Source organism: Gopherus flavomarginatus, chromosome 3 (assembly GCF_025201925.1).
Source record: "Gopherus flavomarginatus isolate rGopFla2 chromosome 3, rGopFla2.mat.asm, whole genome shotgun sequence".
In the NCBI taxonomy this organism is placed as follows: Eukaryota; Metazoa; Chordata; order Testudines; family Testudinidae; genus Gopherus; species Gopherus flavomarginatus.
The window spans coordinates 202,760,901-202,782,155 of NC_066619.1; the positions used below are offsets into that span (position 1 = coordinate 202,760,901).

General features: G+C 40.5%; 1 protein-coding gene across 7 annotated transcripts in view; it reads left to right on the forward strand.

Moving 5' to 3' along the window:
* TMEM131L (transmembrane 131 like) overlaps nucleotides 1-20,791 on the forward strand; it is a 123,864-nt gene extending 103,073 nt beyond the window's left edge. For 4 of the 7 annotated variants that reach the window (XM_050946213.1, XM_050946214.1, XM_050946216.1 and 1 more), the window contains 8 exons: nucleotides 178-311; nucleotides 1,489-1,674; nucleotides 6,823-6,901; nucleotides 8,405-8,490; nucleotides 10,552-10,672; nucleotides 11,483-11,571; nucleotides 13,091-13,233; nucleotides 14,811-15,226. In XM_050946213.1, coding sequence (XP_050802170.1) covers nucleotides 178-311; nucleotides 1,489-1,674; nucleotides 6,823-6,901; nucleotides 8,405-8,490; nucleotides 10,552-10,672; nucleotides 11,483-11,571; nucleotides 13,091-13,233; nucleotides 14,811-15,089 — 1,117 coding nt within the window. In that variant the 3' untranslated portion in view covers nucleotides 15,090-15,226. Of the gene's footprint in view, nucleotides 1-177; nucleotides 312-1,488; nucleotides 1,675-6,822; nucleotides 6,902-8,404; nucleotides 8,491-10,551; nucleotides 10,673-11,482; nucleotides 11,572-13,090; nucleotides 13,234-14,810; nucleotides 15,227-18,737 lie in introns of those variants that run through there. The other 3 variants (XM_050946217.1, XM_050946215.1, XR_007773442.1) reach the window with 3 other exon arrangements.
* Nucleotides 20,792-21,255: the final 464 nt, after the last annotated feature.

Here is a 21,255-nt window from a genome sequence, read left to right on the forward strand (position 1 = left end):
AAGGTATCTGTCACCTTTGTCTCACTCACAGTCCCAGCCAACCGGAGGAGCAAGAGTTTTGAGGCTGTTGCCAGCTCAAGATCTTGGCTTGACAGAGTTGGTAATAAAATGTTTAGTAATTGGAAGGGGGAAACTGATAGTTAAAATGTAAACACAGTTGGTTTGTGATTATTTCAGGGTTCCTGAACAGAATGAGTTGAAGCGTATGTGCAAGGAATTTGAAAGGCCTGAACTAAGAACTAACATTGGCATAAGGGAATCTTGTAAAACAGACCAAAAGGTTGGGAGCTTGTCTACACGGGGAGAAACAGGTATGTAATAATTATTGGGATTGCATTGGGAAAAGGTAATGTATAGTTTTTTGACACCACAATATTTTGATTACTTCCCTTGGGGACTTTTATTTCCCTTGCCTTCATGGGCCCCTTAATGTGACCATCCTAGCCAATGAGGGCTATATGTAGCTTCTCTGGGAGCCAGTCAACATGGTTTCTGAGATGCCAAGAAATACCAAAAAGTATGTCTTCTCTGAGGGGCTGAATGCATTTCATCCATAATGCGCCTTAGCCAACATAAGAAGACATGTCAGAGCATGAAACTATAATGCCTTAAACTGTTTGGGGGACAAGGTGGGTGAGGTAATATCTTTTATTGGATCAGCTTCTAAAGAGACCTCTATGGAAGCTCGAAAGCATCTCTCTCCAACAGAAGTTGGTCCAATAAAAGATATTACCTCACCCACCTTGTCTCTGATATCCTGGGAACAACACTGCATTAAACTGTTTGGGACATGCCTACCTATCAGCTGTCTCCTTGTGTGAGATCAGTTAAAGTGACAGCCCCCAGAATAGCTTCAGGTGGGATATAGGTAGGGCATTTTCAGTGAATAACCATCAACTTTGAACCTTGTTTCCTGCCTTGTTCCACAGATCCAGGGCCTGTTCACCTTGCCTCAGATCTATCTGTTTTCCCCAGCTTTTGAGAAGGGAGTGTGTTAGGCAGATAAATGAGTTTATATAGTGGTGGTTCTTATTCTTGATGAGATGAGGAGGAGGGGAAAGTCCATAGTTCGCTGTTGGGTTATTTATTAGGTTTAATGTGCATGTTCTCAGGGTCTTTATGTAAGGTATCTGTTTACAATAACATTTGTGCTGCTTAAAGAGCAGTATGCACTTCCCATTTCTTACTCCTGTCTCAGCCCCTGTAGCCATGGTTTGTTGTCACTTCTCATTGTGTTATAGGTGTAACTTAGATGATAAGCTCCTCCAGGGTAGGGATTTTGTCATCTTGTGTGCCTATACAATGCCATACATGCCAGTGACGCTATCTGTAAATAATACTTCCTGTTTCTGCTCAGTAGGTTTAAAGGATTAATATAAAAACACATTTAAAAAAAATTATTTAATTTTGAGTTTAAATGTAATCTTCTTTCTTTTCTTTTCTTTTCTTTTCTCTTTTCTTTTCTTTTCTTTTTTCAACTTTTTTCAGAAAGCTTTTATCAACGGTCTAAGAAGAATTGTTTGGAAAAATTTTGCTCTGATTCAAGCTCGGACTGTGGAAGTTCTTCAGGAAGTGTACGTGCCAGTCGTGGTAGCTGGGGCAGCTGGAGTAGCACAAGCAGCTCTGATGGAGATAAAAAACCCATGATTACTACCCGGCATTTTCTTCCATCAAGTAAGTGTTGGAAATAGAATACGCACAAGTACATGCCGAGTTTAGGTCTTCTTTTCCGATAGTTTGAGTCGATAGAACCCATAGTTACAAGGAGAGTGTGTGTAGCTTATGCAGTCTGCCCAGATACCATGGTTTAATAGAATCGAGTCTTCATGGTAGCATTCTACAGACTGAGGGACCAGAAAGTATTTTACCAGTTGCTAAATCTTTTTTCCAGCTACTTTTATAAAGCTGGTATTCAGTTTTGAAAGTGTACACTCTGTATAAAAGAATGTACATCGTGTGTATATATAACATAAAGGGGTTTTGTATTCATCCATTCATGGTTCACCAGGTTTGTTCAGGAAATCTGAAAACAAACATTGGAGTTAAGACTCCAAGATACAGAATTGCTGTATTTGTTGTTCCATAACCATTATAATATTGTAGGTTATAAATGAGCCAGGACTCCAATATCTGACCTGTGCACACTCTGAAGTAACTGAGATCTTTCTTGCATTAGAAAATTCTTTGTAAACATTAGAAAACCTCAAAATTCATTAATTGCTCCCCAATATTCTAGTCAAGGCATCTAGTTGCCTCCAGTTAGTTTGTAGGCCTTTTGTGCTCCTTCATGGGGAAAAATGGTCTCCTACTTATTAAATGTGTCTAAAACATGTAATCATTTTGCAAGAATATCTTAGGGCGAATGCATTAGTGACTCAGGTTGCCATGATACTATACCCAACTTTGTGCTTTCTTTGACCTGTTTGAGTGATAGATGCCTGTGGCCTGGGCAGTAATTCTAGTGTGGGGATCCTTGAGCATAAAGCAAATTCAAGTTTGCAGGTGTGCTGCTACTTAGAAATGTGAAAAGAAGGAAACGCACCTGGCAAACCAAGAACTCATACAGGCAGTGAACCAGTCAGTATTATTGTGTTTTAATTAAAGCTCATGAACGAGCACAAAACCATTACATTATACAAAGGTAATAGTCTGTCTTTGAAAGTAATTGAACACTGAATTTTCACATCAGATCACAAAATACCTTTTATTAAGCTACTTTTGTTGGGACACGAAAGTTGATGCTGTTTTCTCTAGGTAATTGCCTGTTTCTCTTCTGTAATAGACAAGTCTGTTGTACATTTGGGTTTAGAGTAAAACATGACTTTTCAAAATATATTCGTATTTTCCCCATTCTGGCAAGGTACACTAGTAATGTCTTATGAACCCTGGATATATTTTTGTTTCCATGTTCAATAACCATGTGAACGTCTTTCCTCTGTCCTCTTGTTGTCATTCTAGACTTAGAAAAACTTACTTTCTGCCTGATCAGCAATATGATACTCATTCTCCTACTGTGGTTAGTGCTCTAGATAGGTGGCAAAGTAAGTTTTTTCATAAATGCTTCAGATACATTTAAGAATACCAGGAAAGGCTGGAGAAACATGTGGTATCACATTTGGGAGGGAAAGCCTAGTTTTGAGCCTAGAAGACTATACTGTTAAGAAGTAACTTGTCAGCATGTCTGAACGTTTCCAAATTGATGTGACCCTTTTGCAGTCTAATCTGTAGTATTTAGTTCAGTTGGGTCCTAACGTAGAGAGGCAGTGTCCTTTAGTTATTAGAGCAAGGAACTGGGCGTCAGCACTCTCATCCTCTTCCTAGCTCTGCCACTGAGTCACTGTGTGATGTTGGCCAGCGTGGGCCTCCATTTTTCTGTCTATAAAATATGTCTAATGACACTTGCTTGTTGTACCTTCAGGAGTGTCATTAGGATTCATTCGATTGTGTTATCAAGGCACTTCAAGATGCCTGGTTGAAATATAGTAGTATTTTATACATATTATAATCCAGTGATTGAAAGTAACTTACAAAATTGTCAATATATTATCATTAAGGCTGCAAGTTTGTCACAGAGGTCATGGAAGTCAGGGATTCTGTGACTTTCCATGACTTCTGTGACTTCTGCAGTGGCCAGTGCACCTGGCTCTGGGGCAGTTCAGACAGCCCTGCGTGCGTCGTACCGGTCGCTGCTGGGGCAGTCTCCCCCCTACACCTCCCCGCAGCAGAGTTTGGGTGTGTGTAGGGGGAGGAGGCAGGGAATTGGGGCATGGGAAGGGGTGAGGCAGGCTGTGGGTGGCACTTACCTGGGGGGGCTCCCCGGAATTGGTAACATCCCCCCTAGCTCAGCTGCTAGGCGGCGTTCCGCGGCTCCCATTGGCCAGGAACTGCAGCCAGTGGGATCTGTGGGGGTGGTGCCTGAAGACAGAGTTGCTATAGAAGTTCTAATTACCATAAGTGAGTAAGGAAAGATGAAAATAACATTCACAGGTTTTCTCTCTTGATGTAGCTGTTTTCTCTTTGAGAGGTTTGTTGGTGGTTGGAAGTGCCATGTTGAAGCCACAGTTCAGACCTAGTTGAATTTTGTATTCCACCACGTAGTGTGATTTGGTTCCCTGCTAAGAAAAGTTCCTGAGACTTGAAACAAAATGATACAACAAGAGCATCACAGGATTATGTTAAAAGTGTCTGATATTGCCAGACACTGGTGATCTTGTCCTGGGGGGATTAGGGGAGGGGTGAGTTGGAGTGAAAAGGCTCCAGCCATTATGCTTAGGGCTCTGTGTAGAGGAAGGAGGGTGTATGAGAGAAACACTTCTTAAATGAAAACTGAGGTAGGAGTAAATGAGGGAGAAGGTAAACTAGAGAGGGAACAAAGTGGCCTTTTGGTGTAGGTATGGCCAAGCCTACTACTGTTTTATGCACAGGCACAAATTTTTTCATAGCATTGCAGTGTCTTCATAGAGATTGTCCTGTGGACCTCTTCCCCAGGTAACAACCCCTGGCAACTAGCTGTTGTTTCCACATGGGGGAGTATTATTAGGAATGTACTGAAGTTGCTGACACTGAAGAGTTGGGTCCCTTCTGAAATGTGTAATTGCATTGTCTGCTTTGCTTTTCATTTCTTCTCCTGTCTATTTGCTTGCTCGTGTACACTCTCTTTTCAACCCCACCCCACCCCTTTTTTCCCTGAACAGCCTTCTGTGCGGCCTAGTGCTGTGTCATCCTGTCCCCCTGCTTCCCAGCCACTTCATTCTCTTCTCCCCCAGACATTCCTCTCTATCTGGAAGCTCCATCTCACTGGTGGCTCTGATTTCTGAAGACAGCTCCTGTTTCTCCTCCTCCTCTTTCGCAGCAGCCCCTAGTAGAGGCAACTTGTCTGCCAATCCCTCCTTCCCACTCTTTTTGTTTTTAGATGCTTTTACAGATCTCTCGGCCCTTCTTCATTTGAAGGGCTTGGGCCCTTGTATAGGCAGCCTGAAACTGGGAGAATAGTATACAGCATGTGACCAGCTCCTTCTACACGGATTACCTGCAAGTGCTTCATAGACTATAGTTTAGTTTAGGCAGAAGTAATAAAAATCCAAATGTGACCTAAAATGTATGAGAGTAAAAGCACCAGAGAAAGTAGAGAAAAAGAGCCATCAACAGTAAAAGCAAAAGAGGGAAGAGAAAATGCGGATAAGAAAGTGAACTGAAAAAGTACCACACCAGAAATTAAGGAAGCTGTACAATTAGTCACTTTTGGGAAGACTACAGAACTGAGAGCTACTGACTCTGCCCACATTTTCATTCAGTCCTTATCTTTAGATTATTGTTACATGTGGAACAATGTATGTGTTATGTGCTGTAATATATATGACCTACATCTTCAAGTGGCAAAAGTGAAAAGAATCTTTGTTTGTGGGTAATTAAGAAAATGTGCAGATGGACAGCTCAAAAAATTACAAAAACTACCCCAGAATCATGCACTTGTATATGGTAATAAGGCCAAAGCACATCACAAACACCAAAAGGCACAATTATGCTTCTTTGCTGTGCCATATTAAAAAGAATGGTGAAAATCCTTAGTACCAATAGTATTATTAACAGGTAGCTTGCAGCAGCATTAATAATGAACAGAATTTAAAGTAGTGTATATTGAATGTTCTCTAGTGACATGGAAAAACTGGTTTCATGTTGCTAAGTGCTATTTTGAATAATATAAATATAATTTAGTGTCTGAGCAAAAAACTATCAACAAACGCTTCAGAGTCAGGAAAAATTAGCTGTGCCTCTGACCTAATGAGATGGAATGTCTCTGGAATAATTTTCTATGTATTCATAGGGTTGCCAGGCATTTTTTTTTCTTTTTTTACCAGATCACCTGGTTGAAAAGGGACACAGGCAGCTCTGGTCAGCCCCAGCTGTGAGCCCCAGTAAGCACCCAAACTCCCTCCCGGAGCCTGCACCCTCTCCTGCATTCCAACCCCCTGTCCAGCCCAGAGTCCCCCCCTGCACCCAAAACCTCTCATCCCCAGACCCAAACCAAAGCCTGCATCCCCAGCTGGAGCCCTCACTCCCCCCTCCCCCACACACCAACCCTCTGTCCCAGCCTGGACTCCCCTTCCATATCCTGAACCCCTCATTTCTGGCCCCACCCTGGAGCCCACACAATCTCCCACACTCCAACCCCCTGAACCAGCGCAGTGAAAATGAGCAAGTGAGTGAGGGTGGGGGGAAAGGGAGCAATGGAGGGAGCGGGGATGGAGTGAGCAGGGGCAGGGCCTTGGAGAAGGGGCTGGGCAGGGCAAAGGTGTTCAGTTTTGTGTGATTAGAAAATTGGCAGCCCTATATATTCATAATGTAGTGTAACTCTTTTCAAACACAGAGTCATTTGGATAGTAAGTAGGAATGAATAATTAACATTATAAATGTTAGTAGTAAAAATTTTTAAGGTGAACACTACACACAAAAAAAAAGATAAATGTATTTTCTTTTCATAAAGTCTGACACTACAGAAGAACTTACTCTTCTGGTAGAATAGTGGTTCTCAATCTTTTTCCAAACCCTGAGCCCATATTGCAACAGAAAAAAAATGTCTGGGCCCTCCTCTTAGCTAGCCATGAAGAAGGGATCATGGTCTCCAGATTGAGACCCCATATAATATATGACAACTGTATAGATTTCAGAGGGGTTTATGAATAAGCATATTTGAGAAATACATTCTGTAATGGTACTGACATTCCACACTGAGAAATAAGTTCATACACACCGTTGGTAAGTGTATTGTGTATGTTTCTGTTTTCAAAATCTTTTTTGATTTACAATCATTGTTTTATTTAGGGGAGAATATTTCACAAAATGATTTTCCAACTGAAACTCCCATCACTTTAAATCTGTCTCATAACATCTGCAATACCAGGTAAATTTTTGTTAAGTCTACCCCAGTAAATATTAAAGAAACTCCATCAACTTGAAATATTGTTAGTTTTTTTAAAATGAATTAAAAACAGTTTCAGGTCCTACACCTGCTTGTGATTCTCACTGCTAATTTTTGAGGTAGTACAGTCACGTTTTCCTAATGTTGAAAATGTTTCTCCCTTCCCTGTAGCTCTATGAAAAAACCTACACAAATGATAGGGAAACCTTGCTTATTATGCAAAGGAAATATGGGATACATAAGAAAAAATAAGGAAGTTATTTTTTCTGTATTATCTTCCCATTCTAGTAGTTTTCTGTGCTAAGGTCAGACAAATATGTCACTTTTAAGTTGATGGGGTTCTTTTTATGAGAATCATGCTGTCCTGAGACAACTCAAAAATTGTTCCTTTTCTTTCTCTGACATATCCTCCCCCTTACTATAATACGTGCAGCATCTAAAGTTTGTTACCTGGATCTTCAGCTCACTCCCAGTTTGAGACAAGTGGGATTCAGCTACTAGAGTCAATTACATATTTTCCATGGGGTTACTGATAACAGAGTATTTCAGTGCAGCTTTGGTAATACTCATCTGGTGTAAGGGCATGAGGGCCATGGTCAAAAGCCTGTCACTCCAACAACAAATTGGGAACCATCTCTGATATTTGCAGGAAGAGAGATACAACCCAGAATGTCACAGACTGGTAGAGAGGTCACACCTGAAAAGAAGAGTTGGGCTCTCAGTGAGCAGAGCTTTTTCTTCCTCTTAACTTCTGCAGGTGACATTATTCTGAGAAGTAAATTTCTGTAGTACAGTATATGGAAAGCTGACCTATTGGTTTTAAAGATATGGGTGGACCTCTTATGTTTAGCGATCGCTAATAGATAAAAGCCCATCCCAAACAAATGTAATCTCAGTCTGAACCTGTGAACCATGCTCTCATTTAGTTTCAGTACAGTCTGTGTTCCAGTTAAATTAGATGTATGTGGACTATGTGAATACACTTACATTAAAATATGGAATATATTATCTATATTATTTTGAAGTAAACTGATTATCTGAATTGCCTGGGGGACATCTGAAACCTTCACATGATTAGAATGTTTGATAAATGAAATTTGGCTCCTATATGAGTTTTATGTCATCTGAAATATGGATAATAGAGTTAAGATAATTAGTATTTTGTTTGTTTTCCACATGTAATAAGCACTAAAATGCTGAGATTGTGAGGTATGCGATAGCTCAGAGTAAGGAGAATAGGCAAAGGAAAAGCTTAATTTGTGGAGCAAAGGGACACCATTTCCATGCTCCCTACAGTATCATCTATTATTTATTGTTCCATCGCTCCGTTTAGTAGCTTCCATTCTAGATACGTCCATCAGAAAATTTTCAACATGAAAAAACCCTATAAAACTCCTTGAATTTTCCTTTTCTAGGAGAAGAATAACTAGGGAATTTTTAATGTTGATAATCCAAAATTTTAAAAAGTCCTTTGTCTTCATTCAGCAGAGACATAAGTACTGTCCCCCAGTATCCAGAAACCGTATGTACCAACTTCACTGACATAACTGCAGATCCTGACAAAAATAAAGGTTAGTTGCTTTTCAACAACAGATTTGGTGCTAATGTTTGTACAGTACTACACATAAGTACCACATGTAATGTGTCTTAAGTACGTTTACGTGTACACCCGCAAGGGCTTTACTGTCAGACTACTGTGTTTGAGCTACATTGCTGAGGACTTGGCTTTTTTTTTAAACTTCCTGACAACTAAAAGGACTCAGAGAAGACTTTCTTTGCCATCACTAGTCTTTGTTATAACCTAGACTTTGTTTATGGTCTTCTCAGTGAAAAAAGGCAGGATTCAGGTGTCATTTCACACTTCCAGTATTCTTTCTTGACAGTTGTCTTGCTTTGCACAGGCTAAGCACCCTGACTGCAGAGTAACATTTAAACAGTACCAGCATGATTGAGAGGTCAAAAGAACTGATGTCTTAAGTGAAGTTGAGACACAGTTATTGCCATCAGATATTTCTCTCCTAATTTCCTCAGTTATGATTGAGGAAAACATTTTCAGCCCTTTTTGACCTTACTCCACTCCTTCCAAAATGGACAATAAACGATGTGATGATTTGGGATCTTAAATATGTGGTTGTTTTCGTTTATCTGCATTTCAAATGGAAATAATGTTCATTTGTTTGGTGGGATTAATAAATTGTGGCATAAAAGATTATGGGATAAATTAGAAATTGTAGAATAGAATTGTGGATCCAAGAGGAAATCTGAAGCCTGCTCTCTCTTGTTTTTTTCACATCTTTTTCCCTTTAAAAAGTATGTGCACTTATAGTTTATTCCTCTTTTTAATGGCTCTAGCACAGTGGTCCCCAACATGGTGCCCACGGATGCCATGGCACCCGCCTGGGCATTTATGTGCTCCCACCTAGTGCCCAGCAGGGGAGAGAAGCTGCAGCTGCAGGATCTGGTGTTCTCGGTCCCTGGCAGGCGCGGGGCCACAGTTTCTCTCCGCTTCAAGAAGCCCCGGCCCCGGCCCTACGCCTGCTGGGGGCAGAGAACTCCAGTGCTGCAGGCTGCGGGCCCTGGTGTTCTCTGTCCCCGGCAGGCGCAGGACCCGCCAAGTGCCGGGGACTGCAGGCTACGGGTGCCAGTGTTCTCTGTCCTCCCGGCTTCTCTCTGCACTGGCCAGAACTGGCGCCACCCCCCGACCCCCAAAAAACAAAACAAAACAAAACAAAAAACGCTCCCACTCTGCAGAATGGATGGAATGCTGCCCCGTAGCATATGCTGCACCAGGAACGTGCTTGCTCCACTGGTGCCTGGAGCCAGCCCTGTATGTGAGTAATTGTTGGCGCCTGCCACACTCTTCTGAAAACATGAATGTGCTACTGGCCACGAGAAGGTTGGGGACCACTGCTCTAGCAGCACGAGCTCTTCTGTTCAAAACTAGAGCCTCTTCCTAAGGAAGAGTTTTAATACACAAACATGTAATCAGTATTCAGATTTGGCTCTGAAAACAGTCATTTTCGTTTAGTCCATCCTCCCATGATGAAAGGTACAAGTACCAGGTCTCATCACTGATGTCATTCCAACATCACATGTACTTTCTGTGGGAATCTTTGCTTTTGCTATGTTGAATTTCAGAATCTGCTTCAATCTTTTTTTTTTAACCAATTGAAAAGTGTCTGATTTTGTTTTCATCTGCACAGCAAGTTACATCAAACAGAAACATTTGTCAATAAGTTCTTCCCTAGGAATTTTCGTCCAGTGACATACACTCTTAGGGGGACAGATCCTCAGCTGGTATAAATTGGCCTAGCTCCGATGGGTCAGTTTATACCAGCTGTAGGATCTGGCCCTGACAGTTAGTCTGTCTTGGAATCTTTTAGTGAGGTTTCTTTTTACATTGACAGCCATTCTTTTTGGTTTCAAGTAGTAATATAAGAGAGAGGGATAGGGTACTGTCCTTTGGGAAAACTATAAAGTGATCTCTCTGGCTGGATTATCTCTCTTACATACAACTTTTTTACTGTGGATCTGAGAATGAGATGTCACCATAGTACTAAGATTTGGTGGATCCCTCATTTCTGCACTGTTGCATTTCATATGCTTCAATCAAGATCTCTTTGCCTTTCTAGGTCTTTATCCTACAGGAGATTTGTGGCCTGCTCAACCAGTCTGTTTGACAAATAGCTTAAACTATAACCTTGAGAATAATGTACCATGCATGATCCAGGATACCCCTTCTGTTCACAATAGGCAAGTTATTTTTTGCTTCATTTTTTGATATGTTTTTGAGCCTACAGCCTTAACAGCATGAATGTATCTGAGCTTATCATGCAATGATTCTTAAGCATGTGCCGTTTAAACAGTTTCCATGGTATGTTTGCATGTTAAGAACTAGTAAGCAAGACTCTTACTGTAGACCAGGGGTTCCCAAACTTGGTTTGCGGCTTGTTCAGGGTAAGCCCCTGGTGGGCCGTGAGATGCTTTGTTTACCTGAGTGTCCGCAGGTAACTCCTAATGGCCATAGTTCCCTCCTAAGATGCTTATGTGGTAGGAACATACTATAATTCCTTTTTTTGAGAGAGAGATGGGGAAACTGAATCCCAGAAGGTTTGTACTTGCTTAAGTAATACAGGAAGTTTGTGGCAGATCCAGAAACAGAACTCAGATAACCTTCCTACCAGCCACTAGTCTCTTCTTCTGCCTCATGGAGAAAAGATTAAAAAAAATGTTCAGTATCAGAAGTGCTGGAACTAGGGAGGCAGGGGGTGCTGCACCCCATGACTTGAAGTGGTTCCCGTCATATACAGTGTTTACAGTTTGGTTCAATGGCTTTCAGCCCCCTCACTATAAAAATTGTTCCACACCCCCACTCAGTATAAGAATGAACCTAATTTTAACACATTATTGCTTATACTGTTTTGTACTATTATGTAATTAGCATGTGTGAAGTGCAATCACTTATTTCAGTCAATTGTCATCTAATAGTTTTACAGTAAACTATTTTCATAAACCCTGTACAGTATTTTGATTTTTGTCATTTGATTTTGTCATTTGTAATAGCTTAATGGATTGGAATGCAGCTTATGATAACCAGTTTCCCAACATGTATTGCCCATTAGAGATGAATGAATACAGTGCTTTTCCAGAAGGTAAGAGTGCTGCTAAACGTAGAATATCACGAAGCGTGTTCTTTTCTCTCCTCCTCTGAAAAGCAAGGTAATAATATCATTTTTTCTTTTAAAACCAGTAGCACTAGACTGTTAGAGAGCTGAGCGTGCTAATTTTTTTAATTAGGGTAAAATAGATCAGGAGAAATTAGTTGTTATCACGTATGTTTATTACAGTAGTGCCTAGAGGCCCCCAGGTAATATGAGGTGCCCGTTGTGCGAGGTGCTGAATACCCCAAAGAACTTATGATCTAAGTGGACAAGACAGACAAAGGATGGGAGAAGGAAAGTGCAGTTATGTCTGTTTTCCAGTTAGGGAACTAAGGCACAGAGGAGTTAAATAATTTAATCTGTGGCAGATGTGGAACGCAACCCAGGTCTCCTGATTCCTCTTCTAGTGCCCTAACCACATGGTCCTCACTCCTCTCTAGAATGAGGTTTTTCAGACATCCTTAGTTAAATTCCTGACTGAACAACTCGAATGAGTTTTGACCCACTCACCCAAAACCTGGTTTGCAGAGCTTCCTAGAGGCCTGATTTTGATTTCACTTACATCAGTTTTCTACTCATGTGACTACATTAACTCCAGCAGAGTTATCAGGCCCAGATTGCTCTTTTTAACATTCCTTCTCTGCACCCCCTCACAAATCTCAAACATCAACTGTGTCGGTACTCATTGATGGAGAACAAGGGAGCTGAAACAAATCTGTGAATAGAAAGCCTGAAAAGTATTTATTTGTTAAACTTTTGAGAAGTTGTTTACTCAAGTTTAAATTTTTGACACCAAGTACTATACAGTATTGTGTTGTGTGTGCATATGAGAAATAACAAGGCAACTAAAAAGTGCTGTGCAAAGACCAGGTTTCTCAAAGTAGAAATCCCAACAGATTGTGCACCTGTGACAGAGCTCAGTATACTAGCGTGTACAACATAACGTCTCTTGTGGCCTATTTTTTCCCCAAGATGTGACTTATTTTGCACATTAAGCATGTTCACAGTTACCTGGAATACTGCACTACTAGCTAGGCTATATTTAAAGATGAAGTTACAAGAGCACAGGATTTTGAATTTCAGTAATCTCTTGAGAGTTTAGGACTGAGGCATGTGGGCAGAGAAGGATGGGGAAGCTTTGCCTTAATGTTATCCATTCTCCACCTGTTTTGTGGCTAATGGAGGATTTCAAGTTCCAGCAATCCAGGGAGAAAAGGTTTTATGTAGCCTTTACCCATTCCCTTACTAGCAATTGGCTAATGGCCCCAGTAGTAGCTAATAAGAAACGATAATCCTGTTTACATTGTAGGTTTGAAAGATGCATGGAAATATGTAAATGTTACAAAGAGGTGATTGCTGTATTGCCAGGAAGTCACCTTGGATTGGTGAAAGCCGGCTAGCAGTTCTAATGTCTCTCATGATGGGACAGTTCAGCTCCGCCTGCAGAAAGTTAAATATAATTTGTAATGCAAAAAGCTTAATTTTGTTCTCCATCTCTCCTCAACTGTAGAAAACATGAATTACCCCAGTGGCTTCCCATGTACTGCAGAAGTGCAAAATACTGCCTACATTGATCACAATTGTCAGCCTACCTGGAGCGCTCCACCCAACATGACACCTACCTGGGAACCAGCCAGTTATGTCAACTCTTCAGTGAGTATTCCGGTCACTACATGTTGGCCTAATGTACTCCTCTGAAGTGCCTGCCAGATACCTTTATATTTCAGTCTCTCCTCATTTCTTTCCAGTAGGTTGTGGTCTTTGATGTTGATTTTGTTAGTACTATCCATAGTACGTTACCAATATTTGGCTAAGTTTCTTTTGGGTCATTTTACTTGAACATTGTATTGAGACCCCTGAAAATGGAAACGTGCATGTTGGATTTGAGTAATCTGTTTACCCCTTTCCCTCTGTTCCTCCTTCCCTCCCTCCCTCAAAACCCCCCCCCCCCCCGAAAAACCACAGCTTTAGTGGAGGATAGAAGCAAGAAGTGCTGATAATGAAAACTATTCTGAAGTTATAAACACAAAAGGGAAATCAGAAATTGTAGAGTGGCATACACAGCCCTGATGCTATTGGTAACGTCCACAAAGTTTACTCTGTGATGTATACGTGCAACTCAAACTGACTTCAGCTGGATTTGTGCATGAGTCTCTGAGCACTCCCTTTGGCCCTTTGTGCTTGTCTCCAAAGAGAAAAGTGTAGCAGATGAACAGGAAGGGATGGGACAAGTTTATTTCAGTCCCACAGTGCAATGTATTGTAGTGTTGTCTTTAGATTTAATCACCTTTTCCTGCACTAGGATGAAAATCTTCCACTTTGAAAATATATTTTGTGTGTTTACAATAGGAAAAGAGTTTAACAGACAAATCTCATCAGTAAAAGCAAGAGATGATTTCAACAGCACACATTCATAATGGATTCAATAGGGCACTGGATGGAAGAAGTGATAGAAATTTACAGGGGGCAGAGAGGGACATGAATTCTATATTTTTATTTGAATGTATTCTGGAATCATAGAAGTTTGAGACTAGAAAAACCTATTAGATAATTCAGTCTATTTTCTTGACAGAACAGGATTTTCCCCTACAATACATCTCTTAGTGTTTTAGCTGGTTTTAAAAGTCCTAAGGCTTCTATGACCTCCATTGACAGACTGTTCCACAGGCTAATACAAGAGGTTTTTCCTGACATTCATTCTAAAACTTCTCTTTACTTGCACCCCATTACTCTCACAGCAGCGTGTTCTGTTCTTCCAGTAGTGCTATAGCATGTTACCAGGTCCCTCCATTAGTCATCTCTTAGCCAAGCTTATACATCTCTGACTCTTTCTGTCTTGTCTTTTAAATCAGTCCTTCATCCCTGTGATAATTTAAATAAGAGTAACAGAGTTTCTCCATTTGTCTATATTTTTGCTGGTAAGCCTGATCACAACTGGACATAGTACTCCAGTTGTGGTCACATCAGAGCCATATAGAAGAAGGCTAATACTGCCCTGCTTTGTGAAATGCTTTTGCATATGTGACCCGAAACTGCATTGGCCTTGTTTTTGCAACCATGTCATTTGTAAACTCCTGTTTATAATTTCCTGGCGATATGATCCCTAGGTTTCTCTCAGCAGTTCTGCTCCCCAGGCTTCTTCCTCCCATGTAGTGTATGTGTTTTCAGTTTCTGTTTCCCCTAACATATTGGCTTGCACTTTGCCCTGATGCTTTTTTCTTGTCCTACAGCCCTACCTCTCAAGTGCCAGAAGCTTGTCTCCAATGTCTGGACTTTTTGGTTCCATCTGGGCACCTCAGAGTGATGTCTATGAAAGCTGCTGCCCAGTCAGTGGCACCGCTCAACACTCAGCTCATGTTGAGAACCAGGCAGTTATGTGTAAGCAGGAGTATTATCCAAGGTTTAACCCATTCCGTGCCTATATGAACTTGGACATATGGACTACAACAGCCAACCGGAATGCAAATTTCCCACTTTCTAGGGACTCGGGTTACTGTGGAAATATGTGACAGAAATTTGATTTTAAAAACGTGAATAAAGATGCTTTCAATTTTGATTACTAGATTAAGCTGGTTATTGAACTAGATAACAGTGTTGGTGGATATTTTGGCACTTTTATATGGACAATAAATTTTTTTTACAGAAATCTGTATTAAGTACTTTTTAAGAATTAATAAATATTATATACAAAACATGTTGACATCATGTGAAGGTTAAAAATTTAAAACACAATTTTCAAAAGATGGAAAAAATTCAGATTCTCATAGTAATATATTCACCCTCATTGCACACATTTCATATAAAGTTTACATGTAGGGCCTTATTTTCAGCAACGGCCTCTAAATTTCCAGGCACAGAATTGCACTTGTAAATAATTGCAGCCATGGCAAATGGTAACATTTGGCCATCTAACTGTTTGTTTACATTTATTGTTGCAGATATTTAGATGTCCAAGTTCTGCTTCTACAGGCAGTGTTATTTGAGGATGCAAAAATTGCATCCACAAAAATTAAGAGGTTGGGCTGTGGCCTGGCTGTATATCAGGCCTTAAAATCCTAACTAGTCATTTGATAATACTGTATTTGTGCAAAATGTGTGAGTCAGTGTTTCTTTGAGAAGCTTTTCTTTTTTGTACCTCCTGATATTTTGTGTGTTAACCTTCATATTGCAGTAGCATTTTTGGTGTGATTTTTACTTTCATGTTATATGAACATTCTTTGGTGCGTTTAATTTCCTTTGTTTAAAAACACTAACATTTAAATTGGGGCACAATTTTCATTGATGGGTGAGTTTATGCTTTTCTGCAAAGCAGGATTAACAGAACAGCGACACTTCAGTTTGTTTTATGAAGGCTGAATCTTTATAGTTGAAAAGATTGCCAAGAAAGGAAGCAGCCCCTTGTTGATTGTATCCTTCATGCAAGCTGTGTCAGCAACTCATCCCTAAAGAGTCATCTCCTCAGGCATGGACAACACACAGTTCTCCCTGTCCCCTTGATATGTCACAAAGTGGGCAGGAGTTGATTAAGCTCTGCTAAATCTAAGGAGATATCTACAGCACACCTTCTTTGTTTTAAAATGTTTTTCTCTGAAGTCAGTGGTAAAACTCACATTGATTTCAATGGGACAAAAGCTAGGCTAATAATGAGCACTTTTGAAAATCCCACGTTTTGTGTTTAATGGTTTTATTATACTGGTAACCAGCCCTCACATGCTGTGCTATTCTTTCTGGTGTGTTTTGCTGTATTGTCCCACTGACTGTGGGCATAGAAGTAATAGCTTATAGGACTCTCTAAAGTCAATTCTGCTAGTACACCAGAATTGAATGGTAAGCCTATAGAAGTAGATGTCACCATTAACATTCCTTTCTGTGTCTTTGTAGCCTGTGACAGCATGTTAAGGCCGGAGATTTTGAAAGATACATATTGTGAGTACGTACACAAGATGTGTGAAGAATACCAGTGATCATTTGGTTTGATAGGTTCTAATGCAGTGAAGTCCCGTTCCTTGGTGAACCACAAGAAATGCAGTTGGCAGAGAAATCTAGCAAAAGCCTAGCCCCACACTCTTGCTATACCCAACCAGTTCTGTTAACTTAATGATATTCATGGGATTGGGGAGGCCTGATTTTCTCTCTTTGGATATCCCTATAACGTGTATTATAATGCAATTTTTGCTCAGGTGGTACAGAGTTTTGCTCCCTGCTATAGGCAGATGGCCTTCTTGCACTCACATTGAATTGCAGCTAGAAACCTCACTGATGATTTGGTCTCTCTGCTCAGCCCTATTTAGGTTCTAGTTGGAGTTACGTATTCTGCACCACACTGCACATTTTAAAAAATAAATCCATTAGAGAAGGTTCAGGAGGCAGCAGAAAAATGGCAGTGTTTGAAAACAAGACTCCAAGAAAAGGATACCGAGAACTGGCCCTATTTTGGCTACAGACAACAATTGAGAGGTCATATAAAACTACAGATACATAAAAGAATGTTATTAAAAAATGACTCATTAGTTACTGACTCATTAGTCAAACTAGAGCTGAAAAAGTAGCAGTTCTCGTGGGAAGTTGGTAATATTAGGCCAAATATTACGAATAACTACAAATGTAACAACGGTTTAGTAACAGCACAAGTTGCTAAAAAGACAGAGGAATCTTCACCCATCCCCACCCCAAGAAGACATTCAAGGCTCAACTAGCTTCGTCATGGCCAATTAAATCACTCCTATTGCAATGGGGGATGGAGTAGGTGACCTACCAATGGTTCTTCATATCCAAGTGATTTTATACTTCAGTTAGAAGAAAGAGTCAGAAGTCCAAATTAATTATAAGGAAATCTCATTTCTCTTAAGTATACCACATACCACTATGAAGCTAATACCAAATTGTATTTAAGACTGCATAGAAACAACAAGAAAGTGCCCACATACCAACTAAATTGCAAATAATAGTCTGCACAGTTCACCACAATTTGAAGACTTCAATAACTCAGGCATAGGTTAGGGGTTATAGAACTGGATGGGTAGGGTTCTGTGGCCTGCTTTGTGCAGGGGGTCGGACTAGATGATCACATTGGTCCCTTCTGACCCTAGAATCTATAAAACCAATTATCGTGAACATGCATATGTGGTTATTGCACTTGGACGAGAGATGCGTGTTGTGGGTATTTCAGTCCCACTGTGCACAGTATTGTAGTGCTGTCTTTAAATACAATCATCACCTCCTGCACTTTGAAAATGTATTTTTTTCTGTTTGCAATAGGAGAAGAGAGTTTATTGTAGAGAAATCTCATCAGTAAAAGCAAGAGATTATTTGAACAGCACACATTCATAGTGGATTCAGTAGGGCACTGGATGGAAGAAATGATAGAAATTTGCAGGGGGCAGAGGGGCACATTAATTCTATATTTCATTTGAATGTATTCTGGAATCAGAGAAGTTTGGGACTAGAAAAACCTGTTAGATAATTCAGTCTATTTTCCTGACAGAACAGGAGTTCCTGTGCAATATCTTTTAGCCAGTTTTAAAAGTCCGAAGGCTTCTATGACCTCCATTGGCAGACTGTTCCACACGCTATATCTCACTGTCAGGAGGTTTTTCCTGATACTCATGCTAACATTTCTTTATGCTTGCACTACATTACTCCTCATTACAGCACTGTGTTCCACTCTAAATAATTCCTCTCCGTCCTTAGTGATTTCAGCCTTCCGATAGTGCTATAGCACATTGCCATGTCCCTCCATTCGTCATCTTTTAGCCAAGCTTATACATCTTTAGCTCTTTCTATCTTGCATCTTAAATCAGTCCTTCATCTTCCTGATATTTTTTGTTACTCTTCTTTAAATTATTTCCATTTGTCTGTATTTAGGCTAGTAAGCCTGATCAGAATTGAATATAGTACTCCAGTTGTGGTCCCATCAGAGCCATATAGAAAAAGACTAATACTGCCCTGATTAGTGAAATACTTTGCATTTGCAACCCAAAACTGCTTTTTCTTTTTTTAAATCATGTCATTTGTAAACTCCCGTCTAATTTCCCAGCTATATGAACACTGGACTCCCCTCAGTCTTCTTCCTCTGATGTAGCGTATGTGTTTTCAGATTCTGTTTCTCCCAAGCATTGTCTTGCACTTTGCCCTGATGCTTTTTTCTTGTCCTGCAGCCCTACCTCTCAAGTGCCAGAAGCTTGTCTCCAATGTTTGGACTTTTTGGTTCCATCCTCAAGAGTGATGACTGTGAAAGCTGCTACCCAGTCAGTGCCACTGGCCAACACTCCGCTCATGTTGAGAACTTGGCACTAACTGTCTAGAAGAGAAGAAGGGTAGTGGTAATATCATCCGCCTTATAACTTTTAGCCCAGCAAAAAGGAAGACAGCTGGCACTTACCTCTGCACATACAGAGTGAAGTGCTGTTTAAACCTTCTTTGAATTGTCTCTTACATTTCCAGAGAGCGTCCACTCTGCTCCTGGTACTGTGTGGGGGTGATTGCTCAGTGGATACGGTGCTTGCAATAGCTGGTTCTGATGCACTTGAAGTGTATAATAGATTTCAGTTAACTCAGGCTGAGGAGGCCAACCATGAAACTAGTACAGACATTTGAGGAGTACTGCACTCCACATAAAAATGAAACTTCAGAGAGAGATGTTTATAAATAGTACAAAAAGATGATGAAACCAAGAAGAGTTTGTGACTGATCTGAGACTGAAGAGCCAATCTTGAAATTTTGGGGATCTGAGTTCCTGATAAGAGACCAGAATATGATTGAGATTTGAAACAAAAACTTCAGTGATAGATAACGGGGAGTGCCGAATTAATCCTTGACAAAGCAATAAGAATTTGTCAAAAAAAGGAAATCCTTCAATTCAGAGTGAAGCTTATTGGAGGTGGATGTGGGCATAACAGAGAATCCAAAACAAGAAATGAGAACTGAGGAAGAAAAGCATTCAGTGCTGGTCTCTGCCCTTGCCGCTGACCCTTTGTTCAAAAGAAAACAGAAAACAAGAATGTCTGCCCTGTTGGAAACTGGGATCAGAGCCACCGGGGACTTGCAGACAGTAAAGGGACAGATAAAGAAAAACAAAAACTCAGTGTGATTTGGGGTCCTGGGAGCTGCCACCACTTCATGAACATGACACAGCACATCTCTCTGATGGGAAACAATGGTTTAAAATGGAAGTGGTGTCACAAGAGGCTGACATCTGTCACCCCAGTTGGATATGAACTAGAGAGGAATAATCCCAGAAGGGAGGAAGATAAGGGGCACGGAGTCTGCGTTTTGTGCAGGAAGGTCTCAGACAGGCACCAAGAACAAGTTAACAAGTGGATTTACTGCCTCCAGAAAGCAGGAGTGCTGCTGTTCTAGAGGAGCCCACAGGTCCAACCAACAGTGCAGGCACATCGAAGACTGATTGAACATTGTTAATAATTGTGTGTTGTATTAATACTGGATTTTTTAACGTTTCTGTTACTTAGTTTTGTTTGGCAGGGACAAAGTGGTAGTGGGAACAGGCCTGTAAGTGCTGAATTACCCAGACAAAGAGTCGGGGGGAGGGGAGGTTAGGGGAAGCTCTTTTTGCACCCAGCCAGTTAGAAAAGGACATAGAATAAAGCAGGGTTCTTGCAAGCACTGAGTGATCACTGAACAGCACTGTTGTGAGTCTCTCTACTTCCCCCTGTCATTGAGAAGTCAGGAGGGAGAGGAGGATTCATTATCACATTGCTGTAAAGCAGCAGTATGATGCAACTTTGGAGATTTTGTGTGTCTGCTCCACAGCGTAGTAAATGGTGCAGAGACTCTTCTGCTGTGACAGACTGACTAGCACTGCTCTTCCAACTGTCTGATCACTGTAGTGTAATTCTCTTTAAAAGTTCTCCACCATCCTGGTTGACCGAAATTACCCTTTTGCTGCAGTGGGACTTAGGCTGTAGGACTGACTCCCCTTTCGCATCAGTCTTAATTCATTTTTTTCTGCGTCTTAAAAAACCACCACCCTTTTGAATTTTATTGTGACTACTCTTGGCTCCTTACTTATTGCCATCTCGCTCTTTGCCTTGAACTCTCTGCTGTTCTTTTGTTGTTGTTGTTTTGCTATGTGCCATAAAAATTTGTGTGCTGGAAATATTGCAGTTAATACATGGAAATCCAGACGTGTAAATAGTGTGTGGTCTTTTCTTGTTTTTGATGTAGGGTATTTTTATATGTGCTCCATACTTTGGCTTCTAGAATTTGTTCCTTTTATTATAATAAAAAAAGGAAAAATTTATGTATATATAATTTATAATTTTTGTATATTTTTGTGTGTGTATATATATACAAAAATCAGCACAAAAAGTGGCTTATTTTGGTCTAGCATGAACATATTCCTAATTGACTTAAGCTACATTGCAAACAGCCACTCTTAAACCAAAATAAGAATGTCCATATTGGGGTTTGCATTGATTTAACCTCACATCTTTAGTTAAACTGGTGCAACCCCATTGCAGAACAAGCTCTGATTCCAGCAGCCTTCTTTTCTTTTATACTGCCATTTCAGACTCCAAAACCTCCAGAAGATATTGCCCCACCCCCTGTGGTTGTACCCACATTTTCTAGAACGTGGGGGCACGTTAAAGAAGTTCATGCCAAATAACTAGCTGTGCAAGACCTCGCTTCTCAAACCAGTAGTGGCAAAATTTGGAT